This window comes from Myxocyprinus asiaticus, chromosome 16 (assembly GCF_019703515.2).
Source record: "Myxocyprinus asiaticus isolate MX2 ecotype Aquarium Trade chromosome 16, UBuf_Myxa_2, whole genome shotgun sequence".
NCBI classification, from domain to species: domain Eukaryota; kingdom Metazoa; phylum Chordata; class Actinopteri; order Cypriniformes; family Catostomidae; genus Myxocyprinus; species Myxocyprinus asiaticus.
Window position 1 is genome coordinate 29,835,430 of NC_059359.1, and position 17,171 is coordinate 29,852,600.

The 17,171-nt window shown below is 36.7% G+C and overlaps 1 protein-coding gene across 3 annotated transcripts; it reads left to right on the plus strand.

Moving 5' to 3' along the window:
• The first annotated feature begins 5,264 nt into the window (after nucleotides 1-5,264).
• dap3 (death associated protein 3) lies at nucleotides 5,265-16,161 on the plus strand. 3 transcript variants are annotated; one of them, XM_051721826.1, is made up of 13 exons: nucleotides 5,265-5,439; nucleotides 5,845-5,886; nucleotides 5,964-6,089; nucleotides 6,799-6,900; nucleotides 11,285-11,393; nucleotides 11,524-11,616; nucleotides 11,712-11,842; nucleotides 12,114-12,194; nucleotides 12,363-12,536; nucleotides 12,651-12,710; nucleotides 12,816-12,905; nucleotides 13,091-13,208; nucleotides 15,967-16,161. In XM_051721826.1, exons 2-13 carry the CDS (start codon nucleotides 5,848-5,850, stop codon nucleotides 16,050-16,052), a joined length of 1,209 nt encoding a protein of 402 aa, XP_051577786.1. In that variant the 5' UTR covers nucleotides 5,265-5,439; nucleotides 5,845-5,847; the 3' UTR covers nucleotides 16,053-16,161. The 3 variants fall into 3 exon arrangements, with proteins under 3 accessions (XP_051577786.1, XP_051577785.1, XP_051577787.1); XM_051721825.1 differs by having other exon boundaries at nucleotides 5,266-5,491; XM_051721827.1 differs by lacking the exon at nucleotides 5,265-5,439 and adding an exon at nucleotides 5,566-5,758.
• Nucleotides 16,162-17,171: the final 1,010 nt, after the last annotated feature.

Here is a 17,171-nt window from a genome sequence, read left to right on the forward strand (position 1 = left end):
TATATATATATATACACTATATTGCCAAAAGTATTCGCTCACCCATCCAAATAATTGAATTCAGGTGTTCCAATCACTTCCATGGCCACAGGTGTATAAAATGAAGCACCTAGGCATGCAGACTGCTTCTACAAACATTTGTGAAAGAATGGGCCGCTCTCAGGAGCTCAGTGAATTCCAGCGTGGTACTGTGATAGGATGCCACCTGTGTAACAAGTCCAGTAGTGAAATTTCCTCGCTACTAAATATTCCACAGTCAACTGTCAGTGGTATTATAACAAAGTGAAAGCGATTGGGAATGACAGCAACTCAGCCACGAAGTGGTAGGCCACGTAAAATGACAGAGCGGGGTCAGCGGATGCTGAGGCACATAGTGCGCAGAGGTCGCCAACTTTCTGCAGAGTCAATCGCTACAGACCTCCAAAGTTCATGTGGCCTTCAGATTAGCTCAAGAACAGTGCGTAGAGAGCTTCATGGAATGGGTTTCCATGGCCGAGCAGCTGCATCCAAGCCATACATCACCATGTGCAATGCAAAGCATCGGATGCAGTGGTGTAAAGCACGCCGCCACTGGACTCTAGAGCAGTGGAGACGTGTTCTCTGGAGTGACGAATCACGCTTCTCCATCTGGCAATCTAATGGACGAGTCTGGGTTTGGCGGTTGCCAGGAGAACGGTACTTGTCTGACTGCATTGTGCCGACTGTGAAGTTTGGTGGAGGGGGGATTATGGTGTGGGGTTGTTTTTCAGGAGCTGGGCTTGGCCCCTTAGTTCCAGTGAAAGGAACTCTGAATGCTTCAGCATACCAAGAGATTTTGGACAATTCCATGCTCCCAACTTTGTGGGAACAGTTTGGGGATGGCCCCTTTCTGTTCCAACATGACTGCGCACCAGTGCACAAAGCAAGGTCCATAAAGACATGGATGAGCGAGTTTGGTGTGGAAGAACTTGACTGGCCTGCACAGAGTCCTGACCTCAACCCGATAGAGCACCTTTGGGATGAATTAGAGCGAAGACTGCGAGCCAGGCCTTCTCGTCAAACATCAGTGTCTGACCTCACAAATGCGCTTCTGGAAGAATGGTCAAAAATTCCCATAAACACACTCCTAAACCTTGTGGAAAGCCTTCCCAGAAGAGTTGAAGCTGTTATAGCTGCAAAGGGTGGGCCGACGTCATATTAAACCCTATGGATTAAAAATGGGATGTCACTTAAATTCATATGTGTCTAAAGGCAGGTGAGCGAATACTTTTGGCAATATAGTGTATATATATATATATATATATGTGTGTGTGTGTGTGTGTGTGTGTGTATGTATATGTGTATGTATGTATGTATGTGTGTATGTATATATGTATATGTATATATATATATATATATATATATATATATATATTTATTTATTTATTATTATTTTATTCTCTGTATATGTATGTACTTATGTAAGACCACTGGGATGTTCGTTTGGGGTCGGGTGGGGTTCTTGATTGGGGAGGGGAAGTAGTGGGAGTTAATGTTGAATCATTGTATATATGTTTTGTTTTTCTCTGTTTTGAAAAATTAATAAAAATATTAATCACAACAAATGTTGCTTCAAGCATATGGCTGAACCCCAAGGGGATGTGGAGTTTGTAGTTTAGTTTAATCATGTATGCTTATTATTATTTTATTTATTTATATATATTTTTGGGGGGGATTGTGTGTGTGTGTGTTATGTGGGACCACAGGGGTGTTCGTTAGGGGTCAGGGTGGGATTGTATTAGTGAGGTTTAAATGTAAATGTTGATTCTTTATATATGTGTTGAATTTTTTACTGTCATGTGCATATGAATCAATAAAAATGTTAATTACAAAAAAAAACATTTCATGTAATATTCACCTTTTTTTTGCCAATGTGTGAACGGCTTGTAACGCAACTTAAAAAATTAGCCCTTCCTGGACTTCCTAGGCTGCCTATTAAAGCCTGTAGACTGATTTTCATGGGAAGGGAGCGGGTCGCTTTTGCCAGGAAAATCAAAAGGATGTGATGTTTATGCGCGCTCCCGAGAGCCTTGCCTCAGTGCTTCTCTTCTACTATTCAACAGCATCAACAGACAGTCTGCAACACTAGGTAATGTTATCTTAGAGATGGAATCCAGCAAACGTCCGGCTCCCAGCACAACACCGACTCCTACATAAACTCAAGAGTGAGCCAAAAAAAAAAAGGAAAAAATTATCTACTGATTCCTGTCTGGCTAAGCGGGAACATGATCGAGCGAAAACTAGAGTGAACATCGGCAGGGCATTTGATTCCTGGAGGGACCTTCGTTCGGTTTTTTATTCAGCAAGGTAAACTACAATAACAAATGAAATGAATGCTAGACAATGTTCAAGATCATGCAAAAAGCTCCATTCATTAGTGTACCGTAACTTGGTTATACAGAAAATATATACAATCTATTATTATAAAACAATAGCGCATCGATATATCAAAATGACAGTTGTGATGGAATCACATCAATACTGAATTGTGTCAACATATTTATAATGTACAGTCTATTTTATAAACAACTACTGTCATCATCCACCAAATTTAGCTAACAGCTATTGATAAAGCTGACTAGCTAGCTAACGCCGACACAGACTATCTATAAATGCAGTCAATATATCATGCAAAGAAAAGTGATTACTTCAAACTACAGTCTCGCATAGTCAGACCTATATCCACACTTTGTTTTAGCCCTGTTCCAGCACTGGAGAGTCAAATATAATAAACAGTCTCAAAGTTTGTAGTAAAACGATCATAACTGTGTCATTTTTAATTACGCTACCTCATCTGTCAGCAAGATGTCGGTGTATCACGTTCAGCTTCTATACGTTACGTCATTGTTTTGTTCGATGCTCGCTCGCGTCCCTATGGAGTGTGTGCACGAGCACGAGCAACAGGTAGCTGGCTGCAGTTCACTAATCGGCCACAGGTGTCATTAATAACAAAAGTTTCTTAATCTTACATACTGCACCTTTAAGATATAATTCACTGAGGTCGGGAAGCAATCTATGTTTATTAAAATATAAAGTTGCGTTAGAACATGGAGCTTCTTATACAAGAAGCAAATTAGTTAACACTAGACCACCCAATCATTCTCTTAAGCTGATTGATGTACTTCTCCAGTCACCAATAATATCTCATGACTAAAGGTAGCAGACGTAGAGCTAAAGCTATCAAATTTATTATGTAAAATATGTATTTTAGAGCTCGAATTGATCATAAAAACAGACAATTTAAAATTATATTTTACGAGCGCTCCTCGTTGCTCTGCGACCTCAAATTAACGCGTGTAAGAATCTCGTGAAACTGACGAGAGCTGGATCCCTTCTAGACGCGTTATCCCCCACTCCCCCCGTATTCTGGCAGGTCCCGCCTCCTGCGTTCGGATTGGCTACTAAGAGCTACTTAAAAGCGGCCTGTGATTGGGCAGCTGAGAAGTCGTTCGGCCACTGTAACTTTGGTCATTTAGTTGGATCCTTTAGCCATTGACCCGACAGTGAGTACGGGTCAGGAAACCTCACCCCATTGCTAAGGGTTAGCTTATTTGTGTAAGACAACCTGTCTTCTGCTGGCAAACCATTAAAATAACTGGAGAAAGCGTCCAGATGACCCATATTCCTATGGATTTTGGCTCTCACATCTGACAACCCGACTGCAGAACTGTCACTTTCTGCCACCAGTTAGGCTCCGCCCACACAAAAACGTCATCGCTGTTTACCACCAAATAGGTCTATAGTCTTAGTAATCATAGTAAACAGTGGGACATCATATCGTATAAGTTGCAGAAAAATAAACAGCCACTAAGTTCGAAGTTCAGTGCGAATTTTAAATGGTTAACATTAGACAAAACAAAACAAAACTAACACATGCATTTAAATAAGCTGTTTAAAACTTTGTCGATTAATATTATAATAGGGACGATGTAACATCACAGCTTCCAGTGTATGAACGTGTGTATGTTTTTACTCTTTTCTGTCCTATACAGCTGATAGACCTGTTTACAATACATTATATTCCATACAGCTAAATATACGATATCTAACATAATTTGTCACTTCTTTTCTATACGTTATTATCATTCATTAATTCTGCAATTAAATAATATTATTTCAAATTAACAATTAGAACAAAGGTATAGTTCACCCCAAAATGTAAATTCTCTCATTATTTACTCACCCTCATGACATCCCATGTGTGTATGATTTTTCTTTCTTCTGCAGAACACAAATTAAGATTTTTAGAAGAATATATCAGCTCCAAGCAATGATGCTTTGATTTGATTTAACATGACATTATTCTTTTTTTTCAATAAATAAATAAATTTTACATACATGTAGTCTTCTTGTACTCTTTCTATCTAAAACTGAATTTCTTCACATTCCATCTCTACGTAATAATGTATTTCATTTCCACAGCATTCTCAGAAAAGTCTGAAATAATTCATTACAAAAAATACATATTCTCTCATGGGAAGTGATGGTTACCTTGATATTTCTTATATTCTTATATTTGGCATACAGTGGAACTTATAGATTCAGCCTTTTTTTATTATTATTGAACAATTTGTCATGTACAAACAACATGGCAACAACAATACATCTTTGCATTATAACAGTAGGATCAGGTGCATAAAAGGACAAAACATACAAGAAATAATAACAATAATAATAATAAAAAAAAAATATATATATATATATATATATATATATATATATATATATATATATATATATATATATATATATGTATACACACACACACACACACACACACACACACACACATATATATATTTAAGGGGCTAGGGCTTTTTTTTTTTTTTTTGTAAATCATATACTTCTATTATGCTAAAAAGTTTTATTGCATTTTTATTTTTCATCACCTTCAGGGCTTTTGTATAAGAAAGAAACTCATTATGAAATACACAAAACACAGGTTTCACTTTTTGTACATTGACTTGTCTATATAAAATTTTTCCAGAATAAAGATGTTATTAACTAGAAAGTCATCTTTGTCATTGTTCATAACAAGTCCATAAACAACGTCCTTTTGAGAAAAGATTTCTATGTGAGGAACCTTTGGGTAAAAGTGTGAAAAGTTAGAATCACCCTAATGCCTTATCTTGAAGGTGGATAAGATAACCATCCAATCATAGGCGTCGTCAAGCTGGTGACGTATAGACAACTTTCGTCTAGTCATTTGACGTCTAATTGTAGCAATAGCGGGAGCTGCCGGAATACGGATGGGGGAAAAATAACGCGTTCTTCTAGACACGACCTTTACTACCTTTACTGGCTGTCGTACTTTGACGTTAACGTATTGACGTAACTTCCGGGCTTTCGAAGCAATGATGGCGACCTCCATCTACTGTGGCCTGTGACAGTTCGACCGTTCAGATCAACAAGCAGGGCGAGGTTATCACTTTACATTTCACCCTTGAGTAAATTGCATTACTTTTTTCTAGTGGTAAGTAACTGCGATTAATCAGTCTTGTTACGTTTTTTATGTGCATCATGGTGAAATCGCATTCGCATCTTACCTCACGCACTTTCATGCTTTCCGCCAGCCTTACTCTCGCAAGATGAAAGACATTATGATCACAAACGACCTCTCTGTTGAATGAGATGACCGTTACATAGATATTAATTTCTATAAATTTCGACAGTATATCAATGTCCAGCACTGGACACTGCTTATCATCCGTCCACATAAATAAATCTTGCAAAGTGAGAGGTCAGTTTAATAGTTTTAATGTGACCATAGTTTGTCAACCTGATTGAACCTCTCTGACCAAATGAATTGTTATGCTTTTGTTTCAGAACATGAATCTGCATAAACTTACCTTACGATTGCGTCCAACAGTAAGTGTTCTTCCTTCATTTAAGTAGAACATTTTACAATACATGTCACATATTAAAATGAATGATTTCATCACCAGTTAACACAGAAGTTCAGGCACCTCCACACCAGTAGCAGTGGCCAGCAGCTTGAGGCAGTTGCTGTGGAGACAGCATCAGCAGAGCCAAATGTACTCTCCATCTTCAGAACTTCAGAGCAAGATCCAGTATGTCCTGCCAACCTGAAAGCTTACACTTATTGTCCACTGTCCAGTGCAGATATTAATCAGTACCCTTCAACCAATACCACATTAAGATGTAGACCTTTCTTTGACATGATAGTGCTTAATTGGATTGTGCACTGGTGAACATTTAGTGGTGCATGCTTAGGCAAGCTTGTTGAGAAGTGTGATATTACTTTTCTCAGCAATCATGTTATTTTTACATTAAGATGAGAAAAAAATCCCATAAAATTACATTGTAGGGGTGACAACAAGCCAATATCTTGATAGCAGAATATCATAGAGACTTGGGGATGGGCTCTTTTGATTTGAGCCAATAAGCAACCTAGCAGTGCTTTAACAACCACTCAGAACACCTTAGCAACCTTATAGCAACACCCCGAAAACCACCCACAACACCCTAGCAATGTGGTGGCAAGTTGTGTATGTGCATGCACCAATTACATTTTCTTCAGAAAGTTTCTATTGAATTATGATTTGCGTACAGGATACTTAAGAACTGTTTAGACAAAATCCTAAATGTTTGATCTGAGTTGCTGATTGCTGTTTTAATTTGCTTTGTGATTCACCTATTATTCAATATTTTCTGGTGAAATGCCCCTTTAAACTGCATGAAAAATAAGATGCGGTATGCAAATCTCTTTTCAATTGTCGTGTTTCTTTCTCCTCACCAAGCATCTCTCTCCTTCCTCAGGCACGCCACTCAGAACAACACAATGGGCAGTTTTACACCCTCCCCCCAGGTCACATCCACACACTCTTCCCTCATGGACTGCCTCCTCGTTTCCAGTTGCAGGTACAATAGTTACTAACAATGTGTGTGATGAGAAATTTGATATAAATTTAAAGACCCTATGAAATCAGAATTGAACTTTTGATGCTTTTATTCCATGTTTGTTAGCTTTGATATCATCGATATGCTAGTGCAAGGCTAAGTTGACTAAATGTACTTTTAGAAGATAATCCTATATGTATGTAAAATTAACTTCTCAATTTAAAATTAAATTAAGTCTTTCTCTTCTGGGAAAATGGGGCAAAAATTAGAGGTTGATCGATATATCGGTTTTACAGATTAATCGGTGCTGATAGTTGCTTTTTGAAACTATTGGTTTCTGGGAAAAAAAATCGATGCTGATAGTTGACGATAGGTTTTTGTTTATTATTTACTTTTCCATGATCCTCTGTTGCCAAAACTATACATCTGGTCAACATATAGAATACAGAAATACATACAGAAAGCTTAATTTGGTGAATATTAACATATAGGGAATTGTAATAGAGCCAAAACTCCAACGATTATAAATGCGGAATGTTATAAAAAAGACACATATGACAATTGACATGCGATCACTGATGACCTACTATTGATGAATTGCAATATTTATTAGCCCATATGACAATGTTTACTTTATAGTGATTCTATTTAGAGCCCGACTGATGTGAGATTTTTGAGACCGATACCGATTACCGATATGGTGACAGATATATTTAATTTTTGAGCTGGAATGAAAACAGACCTTTCCTATGTGGATTTTTCACCGATTTTGCAACGATATGATTATGCAAAGGTACTCGGAAGGCTGATTTCTTAAATATTTTTTACCAAAGAACATTTGACATTATTATTATACATTGTCACCAAATTCTAGAAATGAACACTGAGAAAATAAATAATAAATAAAAATACAATAAATAGCTAAATAAACATCAGTACTGTATGTTTAGTATCAGTAAATTGCTGACCATTAAAATAAACAATAAATAAAAATAAAATAAATAGCTACATAAACATCAGTACTGTATGTTTAGTATCAGTCAAATGCTGACCATTAAAATAAACAATAAATAAAAATAAAATAAATAGCTAAACATCAGTATTACTGTTTAGTATCAGTCAAATGCTGACTATATTAATACTGCTGAGTCAAGATAAACAGATAAGCAGCGGTGTTGCACCATATTCTGCTATACACGTTCAGGGAAACTTTCAACTGTTGAAAACCAAACTTTTAAATATTACATTTTATAAATGCAACGACTGGAATTGTTCGGTTGAAGGGGGTACCAAACTGTGAATCCTAAACAAAACAGTTTGGTGAATACATGTTTACTCATTAGCTTTCACTCAGCTGTCAACTAGTTTCCATTCACTTTTAGCGCTATTTTGTTATTGATAAAGTGAAAATGCGTAAAAAATGTGAGAAATTTGCCGTCTTCTTTGATAAAAATGGTGTGCGTGATGACGTCATGCCTAAAAAAACACTTTGTCGCATACGTTTTGGTTTATCGCAAAAGAAATCTGCCCTTAAGCCGTTTCCATACATAAATGTGTGTTTGTCACTAATTTGCCTCCCAGATGTCCCTCATTTTTTTTCCTCCTAAGTTTTGGTAAAATGGGGAGAGTATTGAGACAATTCATTGAAATTAGCCAGCTTATTGTCATTTTAATTTCACAAATAAAAGCAATCAGAAGACGAGGAATTACAATCAAAATGGAGCAGTTGCCCTTCTGATAGGACTGTAATATTGGTCCTGATGTTGCGCCTATCGCTGGTTGCCACCGGTTCTGACCCGAAAGTGAATTATCATGGCCCTGTTCAAGCTGGCAACCTGCACCAAGTAATGGGGAACTTTCAGTCTTAGTATAAGGACCATCCATCAATGTCTATATGCTGTGTGCACAACTATTAAAGAAAAACTGATGCTGTGTAATTTCAAAGATTACATATGATACATTCCTGATATTCAATAGGCTATTTTGAACAATTATCTAATCTAAAGCATCGCCATCACAACTGCATTATGTCCCGCATATTTGTCCAGCAACTTTTAACGACCAACTGAACTTGATTGTCATCTAAAATTAATTTTAGCTTCATAATGCAATTTACATTTTCTGAAGAAGCTCAGCAAATGTGATCCGAGGTAAAGATTTTAAATATTTAAAAGTTTTAAAAGGTTCAAAAGCTTGTTTTCTAAAAGTGAACTCCGCATTGGACAAATAGTTCTGATAGTTTATAGTCTTGAAGTGTAGAAAATGTCGTTCAGCCGACTTTATTCATTTACAGAACAGGGTACGGCTGTTTGTGTAAAGAAAAGGCATATATAGGTCTAAAAATATAATTTTTTTTCATTTGGTAATTTATTATTTTAATTTAATGCATTTTTCGTTTGGTAATTTAATTTAATTTAATACAGGGAATTTTGCCAGCATTTTTCAAAAGTAGAAACAATAATTTCATATAATTGGGCTGTTAGTGTTCCAAAAAAGCACACTGATGCTTTTCTCCTTGTATTGTGTATTTATTTTTAATTTATAACATCTTTGTGCACAGAAATTATGTTTTTTTGTATTGTGGGCTGACTGCCATGACTGCTGTATTATTTTGAATGGTGTGGAAAAGCAACTTTAATAAATTAACGGATGTCTACCGAGATTAAATTAATCACAAACAGTGGCCGTTCATTTGTTCTCCATGCACTTGTCGACGTGCATGTTAGGAGATATTTGTGTTGGCACTCCTGGAAGTGTCTTGTTTGCAGTGATCGGATCTTTATGCCGTTCAGATCAATCCATAATCACATACAATAAACTGGCTTTTATGGATGTATACCTTGTCATCATGATTAACACAGGCTAACGATTGGTGTAAACTCAGACATGTGACACTACATTTTTGCGTTAATGCCAATTTTCTCGACAAAAAGTGTTTCCAAACCAGTTATTCGCGACATTTGAAGTATCGACATAGAGTTTATGTGCTAGAGTTAAACGGAAAAATATTATGTCGACACGTGAAATTTTAGCGATAATTTGCGTTTCCATTTTTTCGCAAAAAAATCCTTGGATGGAAATGTAGTTACTGAAAGTAGCTACGTGATTAGCTAGTTAGCGATAAGCTCGTTGTCACGGAGAGTAAAAGATGGACATTGTTTATTTTACTTTCCAGCATTGTGTCTCACCATCTAGGTAACAACATAGCATGAAATCAACACTCACCACACACACAATCCACCACCGCATCGTTGTCTGCTGAGTTGCAAAAAGATGCTCTGATGTTTACCTTTCAGTCTGCTACATTACTGACTGCACTGACAAACTATAGCTGGCTAACAGCAAACAGACATGAGTGACATGGTTGTCAGGGAAAAGGTTAATGTTATGTTAGTTATATTGATATTGAAAAGGGAAAATGATGGGGTCATTGTTTATTACGTTTCAAGTATGTATTTCACAAACTAGTTAGCAACTTACCAAGACACCACTCAACTCCGCCCTGTCTGCAGAGCCATTGTCAGTTCAGCTCTGTAAACAATGGAGTCGGAGCACGCTCTGCTGGACAAAATACTCTATGACACCAATTCTAAAGCATTGTTTTCTGCATTATATGTTCTGAAAAAAAGTTTTCATATCGGCGCATATCGGTAAAATATACACCGATACCGATATATCAGTGAAAGGCTAATATCAGCCGATAATATCGGTCCGGAACTAATTCTATTGTAATACACTGTTGATCATTGTAAGAATGCATCTTTTATTTCCCTTGTGTGCTTGTGAGCTGAAAGCACAGCCATTTCAAAATAAGAGTCTCTAGTATTTTTCAGGCTTGTGTATAATTAAAAGTCTTTTGTTATTCACCGAATCTTGCTTTTTCGGGTTATTATTGGAATTTTGGTTGCACAACAAACATGCATCTGGGATTTTACTCATTTTGGCCTTGTAGCCTCTATGTCTGTGCCCATCACATTAAAGAAAGACTATGGAATTTTTTTAACAGTCAATAAATCCATTTTAAAAACTATCTGCTGATTAATCGGTTATCTGCCTTTTCCACCACCTTAGTTATCTGTATCGAAAAAATCTGCTATTGGTCGACCTTTACCAAAAATATCGATGACTTATTCTGCACTCATTACATTGAGTTTGGTCAAATTTTTGACCAATAAAATGCTCTCTAGCATTAGAAAGTCCCTCCTCTTAATACTACTTGCCACTGACAAGTAGCAAATCGTGGTTCATGTTACTGATATAAACTAAAGGCTATTATTTTATTTATTTATTTATTTTTAAAGGATGAGCCATTCGATATGGGTTCTTAAATAAAGAATAGAAATGCAGAGACCTTTGTGATTGATGTTGCTTGGGGAGCTAAAGTTTGCATGTGCTTTTGTTTCAGGTGAAGACATTTAATGAAGGCTGTGTGATGGTGAGACAGCCGTCGCTGGAGCTTATTTCTTACCTTAAAAAAGCTGATTATAGCAAACCTGCCCTGCGTTACGTACTTTGTATCCTCATACAAGCACAAACACAATATTCCTAGATCCATTGAGCTGTTTTCCTTTGCCCACATGTCTTTTGCATAGCATTCAGACATTAGGGTATGCATGTCAGATTTCCCTTGACAATGTGCATAAGATGGATTGAATGGCTCTGGAAAGACCATGTCTTTGTGTCATGCACTGCATTACTGCTACACCCAGGGCTGGCTGATCCTACACATACCTGATGGTAAGCTACGCAGAACCTCATTCAAACAAAACGTAACAAAAATGTAAAGTTTTGAGTCTGGTGAAATTTCTCTCTCTCTTCTTTCCTCTCTGTAGCTCATCTCTGGGTAAAGAACTGTAAAGAGTTGCTACCCTCTTCTTTCCGCCCCTCACGCTTCGACCAGCCAATCCAGGCATCCCAGTGGCTGAAGAATTTCAAAGTCACTAATGAGCGCTTTTTATCCAAGGTACAATTAGATATGTTTATTGTAAGGCTGCCCACAGAAGCAAAAGTTATGCAAGCGAAAAAATATTATTGTTTAACTAACCCCCTAACAACCATCCCAGTGGTCACAAACCTTATGGGATCAAGTTACATTTCTAATGTGACTGTGATGATAAAATATAATATATCTATTATTTATTTATTATTTTGGTCAAATATTTTTGTAATTTTTTGTATCTGATTGGTCAACTTCATGGTGGCATTTTTTTTATTTTTTTTATTCCAATTGACAGATAAAGACCACACAGCATTATGTGTGGACAAAGAGAGAAAGGACTGAGGAGGGACGGCCTTTAGGGGAGCTCGTTGATCAGGTGAGTTTTATTCTTCTTCATGTTCAAATTTGAAATCAAATCACATTTCTTGCTGACCTTTATAGTTTTTTTGTGACGTTATTTTGTCCTTTTATTCTTATATCTGCATTGGTTGTTTCTATTTTGTAGGACTTTTTGTTTAGTTTGTTTTCCATTTTCTTCAAACAGGGTGTAAATCGTGTTAAAAGCAGTAGCGATGTGGTGGGCGCACTTCTGCGAGAGCTGAAGCTGCAGGCAGGGGGTGACAAAGAGGGCGAGGGGGCCTTCAAACTGGCTGTGGCTGTTGATGGAGTGAATGCTCTGTGGGGCAAAACATCTCTTAAGAAGGAGGACAGGACTGTGGTACGTTGCTGTACATTTGCAGAAGTAGAATATCTATGCAGATATATTTAAATAAAAATTATTTTAATGGTTTAAAGTTATTGGACACCTGGCTTTCTGTTACTTTTTATGTAGTGTGACCCAGAGGAACTGACTCTGATCCATAATCTGAGGAAATTGTTGAAAAACGATTGGGTAAAAAAATCCTCTCACTTGCTATCATACTTCAATTTGCATTCAGATTGAGTTGTTGATTCTGTATTCACACTATATTGCTCTTTCTTTCTGTCTTTCTGATAGAGTGGAGGTGCCATTCTCACATCTTTGTCTCAGACAGGGTCTCTTTTCAAGCCACGATCTGCTTACCTTCCTGTAGAGCTGTTAGGAGAGGTCAGCAGACACAGAAAAGAATCACATTTGATAATTTTTCTTTAATTAAATTACAAAGACAATTTCCCAAGTTGGAGGCCCCTAACGTGTTCCTCTCGCTAAAAAGCACAAAAGAGTTGTATTGTCTGGGTTGTTAAAAGGGGCTTAAATCTCTTTGTCTTTCTTTTGTGTCATTTCTTTTTAAGGATGGGTTTGATCATATGGAACCTTTTGTGCCAGTTTCTGTCTCCAGCTACAGTGAGAAAGAGTTTGAGAGCTGTTACCTGTACTATTTAGACCGCAACTGGCTTCAGCATCCACAGAGTAAGTTTGTGTACTGAAACCTGAGAGGTGACAACTGCTATTACAGTGGAGAGAATATAGCTACTACTATACAGTATGTATGTTCCAGTAACATGGGGTCATGTTTAAAGGGGTCATGACATGTTTTGACAGAATAGGTCATTGTACTATAAAAACATACTGTATGTTTCAGAACTCAAAACTTCCTCTTTACTGCAAAAAGAGCATTTGATGAAACCAAACTACAAAAATGACTCGTTATCTACTTCCTCCACATTGTGACGTCACACTGTGGTAGACATTTGCATCTGATCGCCTCAACAACAACACATAAACACCTAATTTACATTACCACCTTGGTCGCTCGCCCAGTAGCAGTGAGCAGGTCAGTTAAGAGCAGAAAGCCAGTCAAAACAGTGGGCATTTACTGTCAAGTCCAGGGGTGCCATGACATGCGTCAAAGTAGTATTGCTAAATTTTCACGGCAAGGTGTATAATGCTAAAATAAGTGGGATACCTGCTATAAAATCATGTTTTTTCAATTTTGTGTTCAATTTACATAAACACATTATCACTGCATACTTATGTATAAGTACTTATGTTTACTGTCTGTTAAGCCCACTATACAATGTAGGATTTTTACGGTCCTTTAAGATTGTTGCTTGTCAGACTGTATGATATGAACACATTGAGATCACCATGGCACACTGTGCGACATTATGTCAGACTGTACGATACACATCGGTGGTCCCAAACGTCCCGATCAGTGAACGTGATCGTTAATATAATAGAAGTATAGAGATCATTAATAATGAATAGAAGCGAAACGGTGAGATTTGCCCGGAAGTGCAGTTTTTTTTCTCTCTCTCTCTGAAAGTCAGGGCATCAGCATTTCCGTTGCTCCAATACCACTCCATCACCTGTCAAATAGGCTTTTAATGAGACCTCCTGATCACAAATACAGAAAATTACAGATGTTGAGAATGAACGCCAGTGGGAGCCTACATTAATAATTAGCTACCTCATGCAAAGATTCATTGTGGAAAAAAGAAGACTTGTGGCCCGAAAAATGACAAAGTTCTACATTCACATATGGGAAAACAAAAAAAGATGGGTTATAGTAAGTCTTTCTCCTCTTATAGATTAGTAACATATTGGCCACGCAAAATTTCGAAAAATAATAAAGGATGATAATATATCACGCTTGCAAATTCCCTATGGATAACGTACAAACATGACATAGATTTCTATAATTGCATCCAGTTGTATCTGCTAATTTGGAATAAAACGTCCCATAAATATTTAACAATATAAATTGTATTTATTTATTTTTTCACTTTTTATTAAAAGTAAAATAGTAATTAAAATAAAGTTGCAAAGAAAATGCATGATAAATGTAAAGAAACAACCATGTTAAGAAAATGCAGTCATATATTTATTTTCGTATTGTAAGCTCTGTATTTATTTAATTCAGAGAATGCTTTTATATTGCTGAAGTGTTATAGCAAAGGCTATTAATCGGCCGTCGGTGAGCATGTAACACTAAACGTTGTAAGATTGCCGATTTTGCCCTACGACGACAGTTTGTCTCAGACAGCATAATCGTGGCCAAAATCGTATAGTGTGCACTGGGCTTAACTTAAATATCGTACTTTGTATATATGTGTTATCTGGGGCAGCTGCAGGATTTCACCCAAAAATGTAAATTCATCATTTACTCACCCTTATGCCATCACAAATGTGTATGATTTTTAGAAGAATTTCTCAACTCTTTTGGTCCATACTATGCAAGTTAATTGGTGCCAAAAATGTTAAGCACCAAAAATCACATAGGTCAGCATAAAAGTAATTAATATGACTCTAGTGGTTAAATCCATATCTTCAGAAGCTAAATGATAGGTGTCGGTAAGAAACAGTTTAATATTTAAGTCCATTTTTACTATAAATTCCCCTGCCTGCTCAGTCAACCTCCACTTTCACATTCACATTCTTCTTGTGCTTTTGGTGATTCACATTCATCATGCATATGCCCCCTACTGGGCAGGGAGAAGAATTTATAGCAAAAATGAACCTATATATTGATTGGTTTCTCACCCAAAACTATCATATCACTTCTGAAGATATAGATTTAACCACTGGAGTCTTATGGATTACTTTTATACTGCCTTTATATGCTTTTTGGAGCATTACAATTATTGGCACCCATTCACTTGCATTGTATGCACCTACAGTAGCTGAGATATTCTTCTAAAAATCTAAATTTGTGTTCAACAGAAGAAAGTCATACACATGTCTGGGATGGCATGAGGGTGAGTAAATGATGAGAGAATTTTCAATTTGGGTGAACTATTCCTTTAATATAAAACTAGTATTGCCATGGCAATACTGGTGACAGCGGCTATGGTCAAGTCTTAAAGGAGAAACAGCATCAAAACTGAATGTTCTAACAGAGGGTCAGAATGAAGGTGGAAAATGATCATGTTTTACAAATATATGACTGTTTATTGTGCAAAAAATCTTTCATAATTCTATAAGTTAACCTCAAGGAACATATTAATAATATAAAAAAGGCATGTCATGACCCCTTTAAGGCTACATAACAGCCTCTCCTTAAATTTAAAAATGCAGCAATGACATAAGTATTTATTTATTTATCTATTTATTTTCACATTAAAATTTTGTCTGGTAAGTTCACTGTTTTGTAGTAGTTTCATTAGGCATTGTAACAGCTGGTATGTTCCTTGATACCATTTTATTATTCCATTTGTTTTACCCACAGGTCGAACAGAAGAAGGAAAGAAAGAACTCATCTTTCTCAGCAACAAAAATCCATCCATCCTTGAAAGATTGTGTGCCTTCTTGTAGTGCACTTCTATTCAGTTCTCTCTGTCTGTCTCTCAAACCTGTAAATCGCTTGAATTCTTCAATACATATTATAAGCATGCAGCATTTTCATAATAAAGTACTTGTTTAAAATAAATATTAGAAATAGTGCTCTTATTTAAATTTTGCTCTGAACATGTTGCTGTTGGAAGTCACGTGGTGGAGATGGTGGCCATATGATGCAACCCGTCAAAACCCGGAAAGTATGATTGACTGTTACAGCATAGATACATCATGACGAAGACAGGAATCTGGTGTCCTGAGCTGGAAGAATAAAATTCCCACTTAAATCAAATTTAGAGGAGAGGAAAGACAAAGTCTTTATAGCAAGTCGGTCCACTGTCGGCCATCTTTGGAACGCTCTCATGCAAGTACAGCTCCTATCTACTTGAATAGGGTTACACCGAAATTTTAAAAGCTATAAATCAAGATTACGATCAAAGAAAATATTTTATATCAGCAGTAAAATCTTACAAAACTGGTGTCATAAATTGTGCTTCTTTACCTCGTATTCCGCAAAAAAACGCAATTTTCCAGGCTTTTATAGCTAATGCGTATGCGCGTTCTAGAGTTGGTTGACAGGTGATGTCTGTATCTAAAAGGCAATTGGCTCTTTTAACTGTAAGGCGGGACTTCTTTTCTACATCCGTTGACCGTCGGGCGCATTAATTTTAATAGAAGTGGCCCATCTCTGCTAAATAATCTCTGGTAAAGGTTAGTAGTATTTCCTATCTTGGCCGTAGGTTGAACTCTAATATACAGATGCGTTTTTCTGATAATTATAAGCATTAATAATTAAGCATTAACGCTGTTGTTGTTTACATGTTATAAGGATCCGCGAATTCTCATCGGCAGAATGCGAGAAAAAGCTTTCTTCATTCTGCTCACTGGAGTAATCAGTATCGCTAGAGGTATGGTCGATTGGATGATTATTGTATCAAATCAATCAAATCAAATCAAATCACTTTATTGTCACACAGCCATATACACAAGTGCAATGGTGTGTGAAATTCTTGGGTGCAGTTCCGATCAACATAGCAGTCGTGACATGGATGAGACATATACCAATTTACAATAACATCAAATTAACACAACACAATT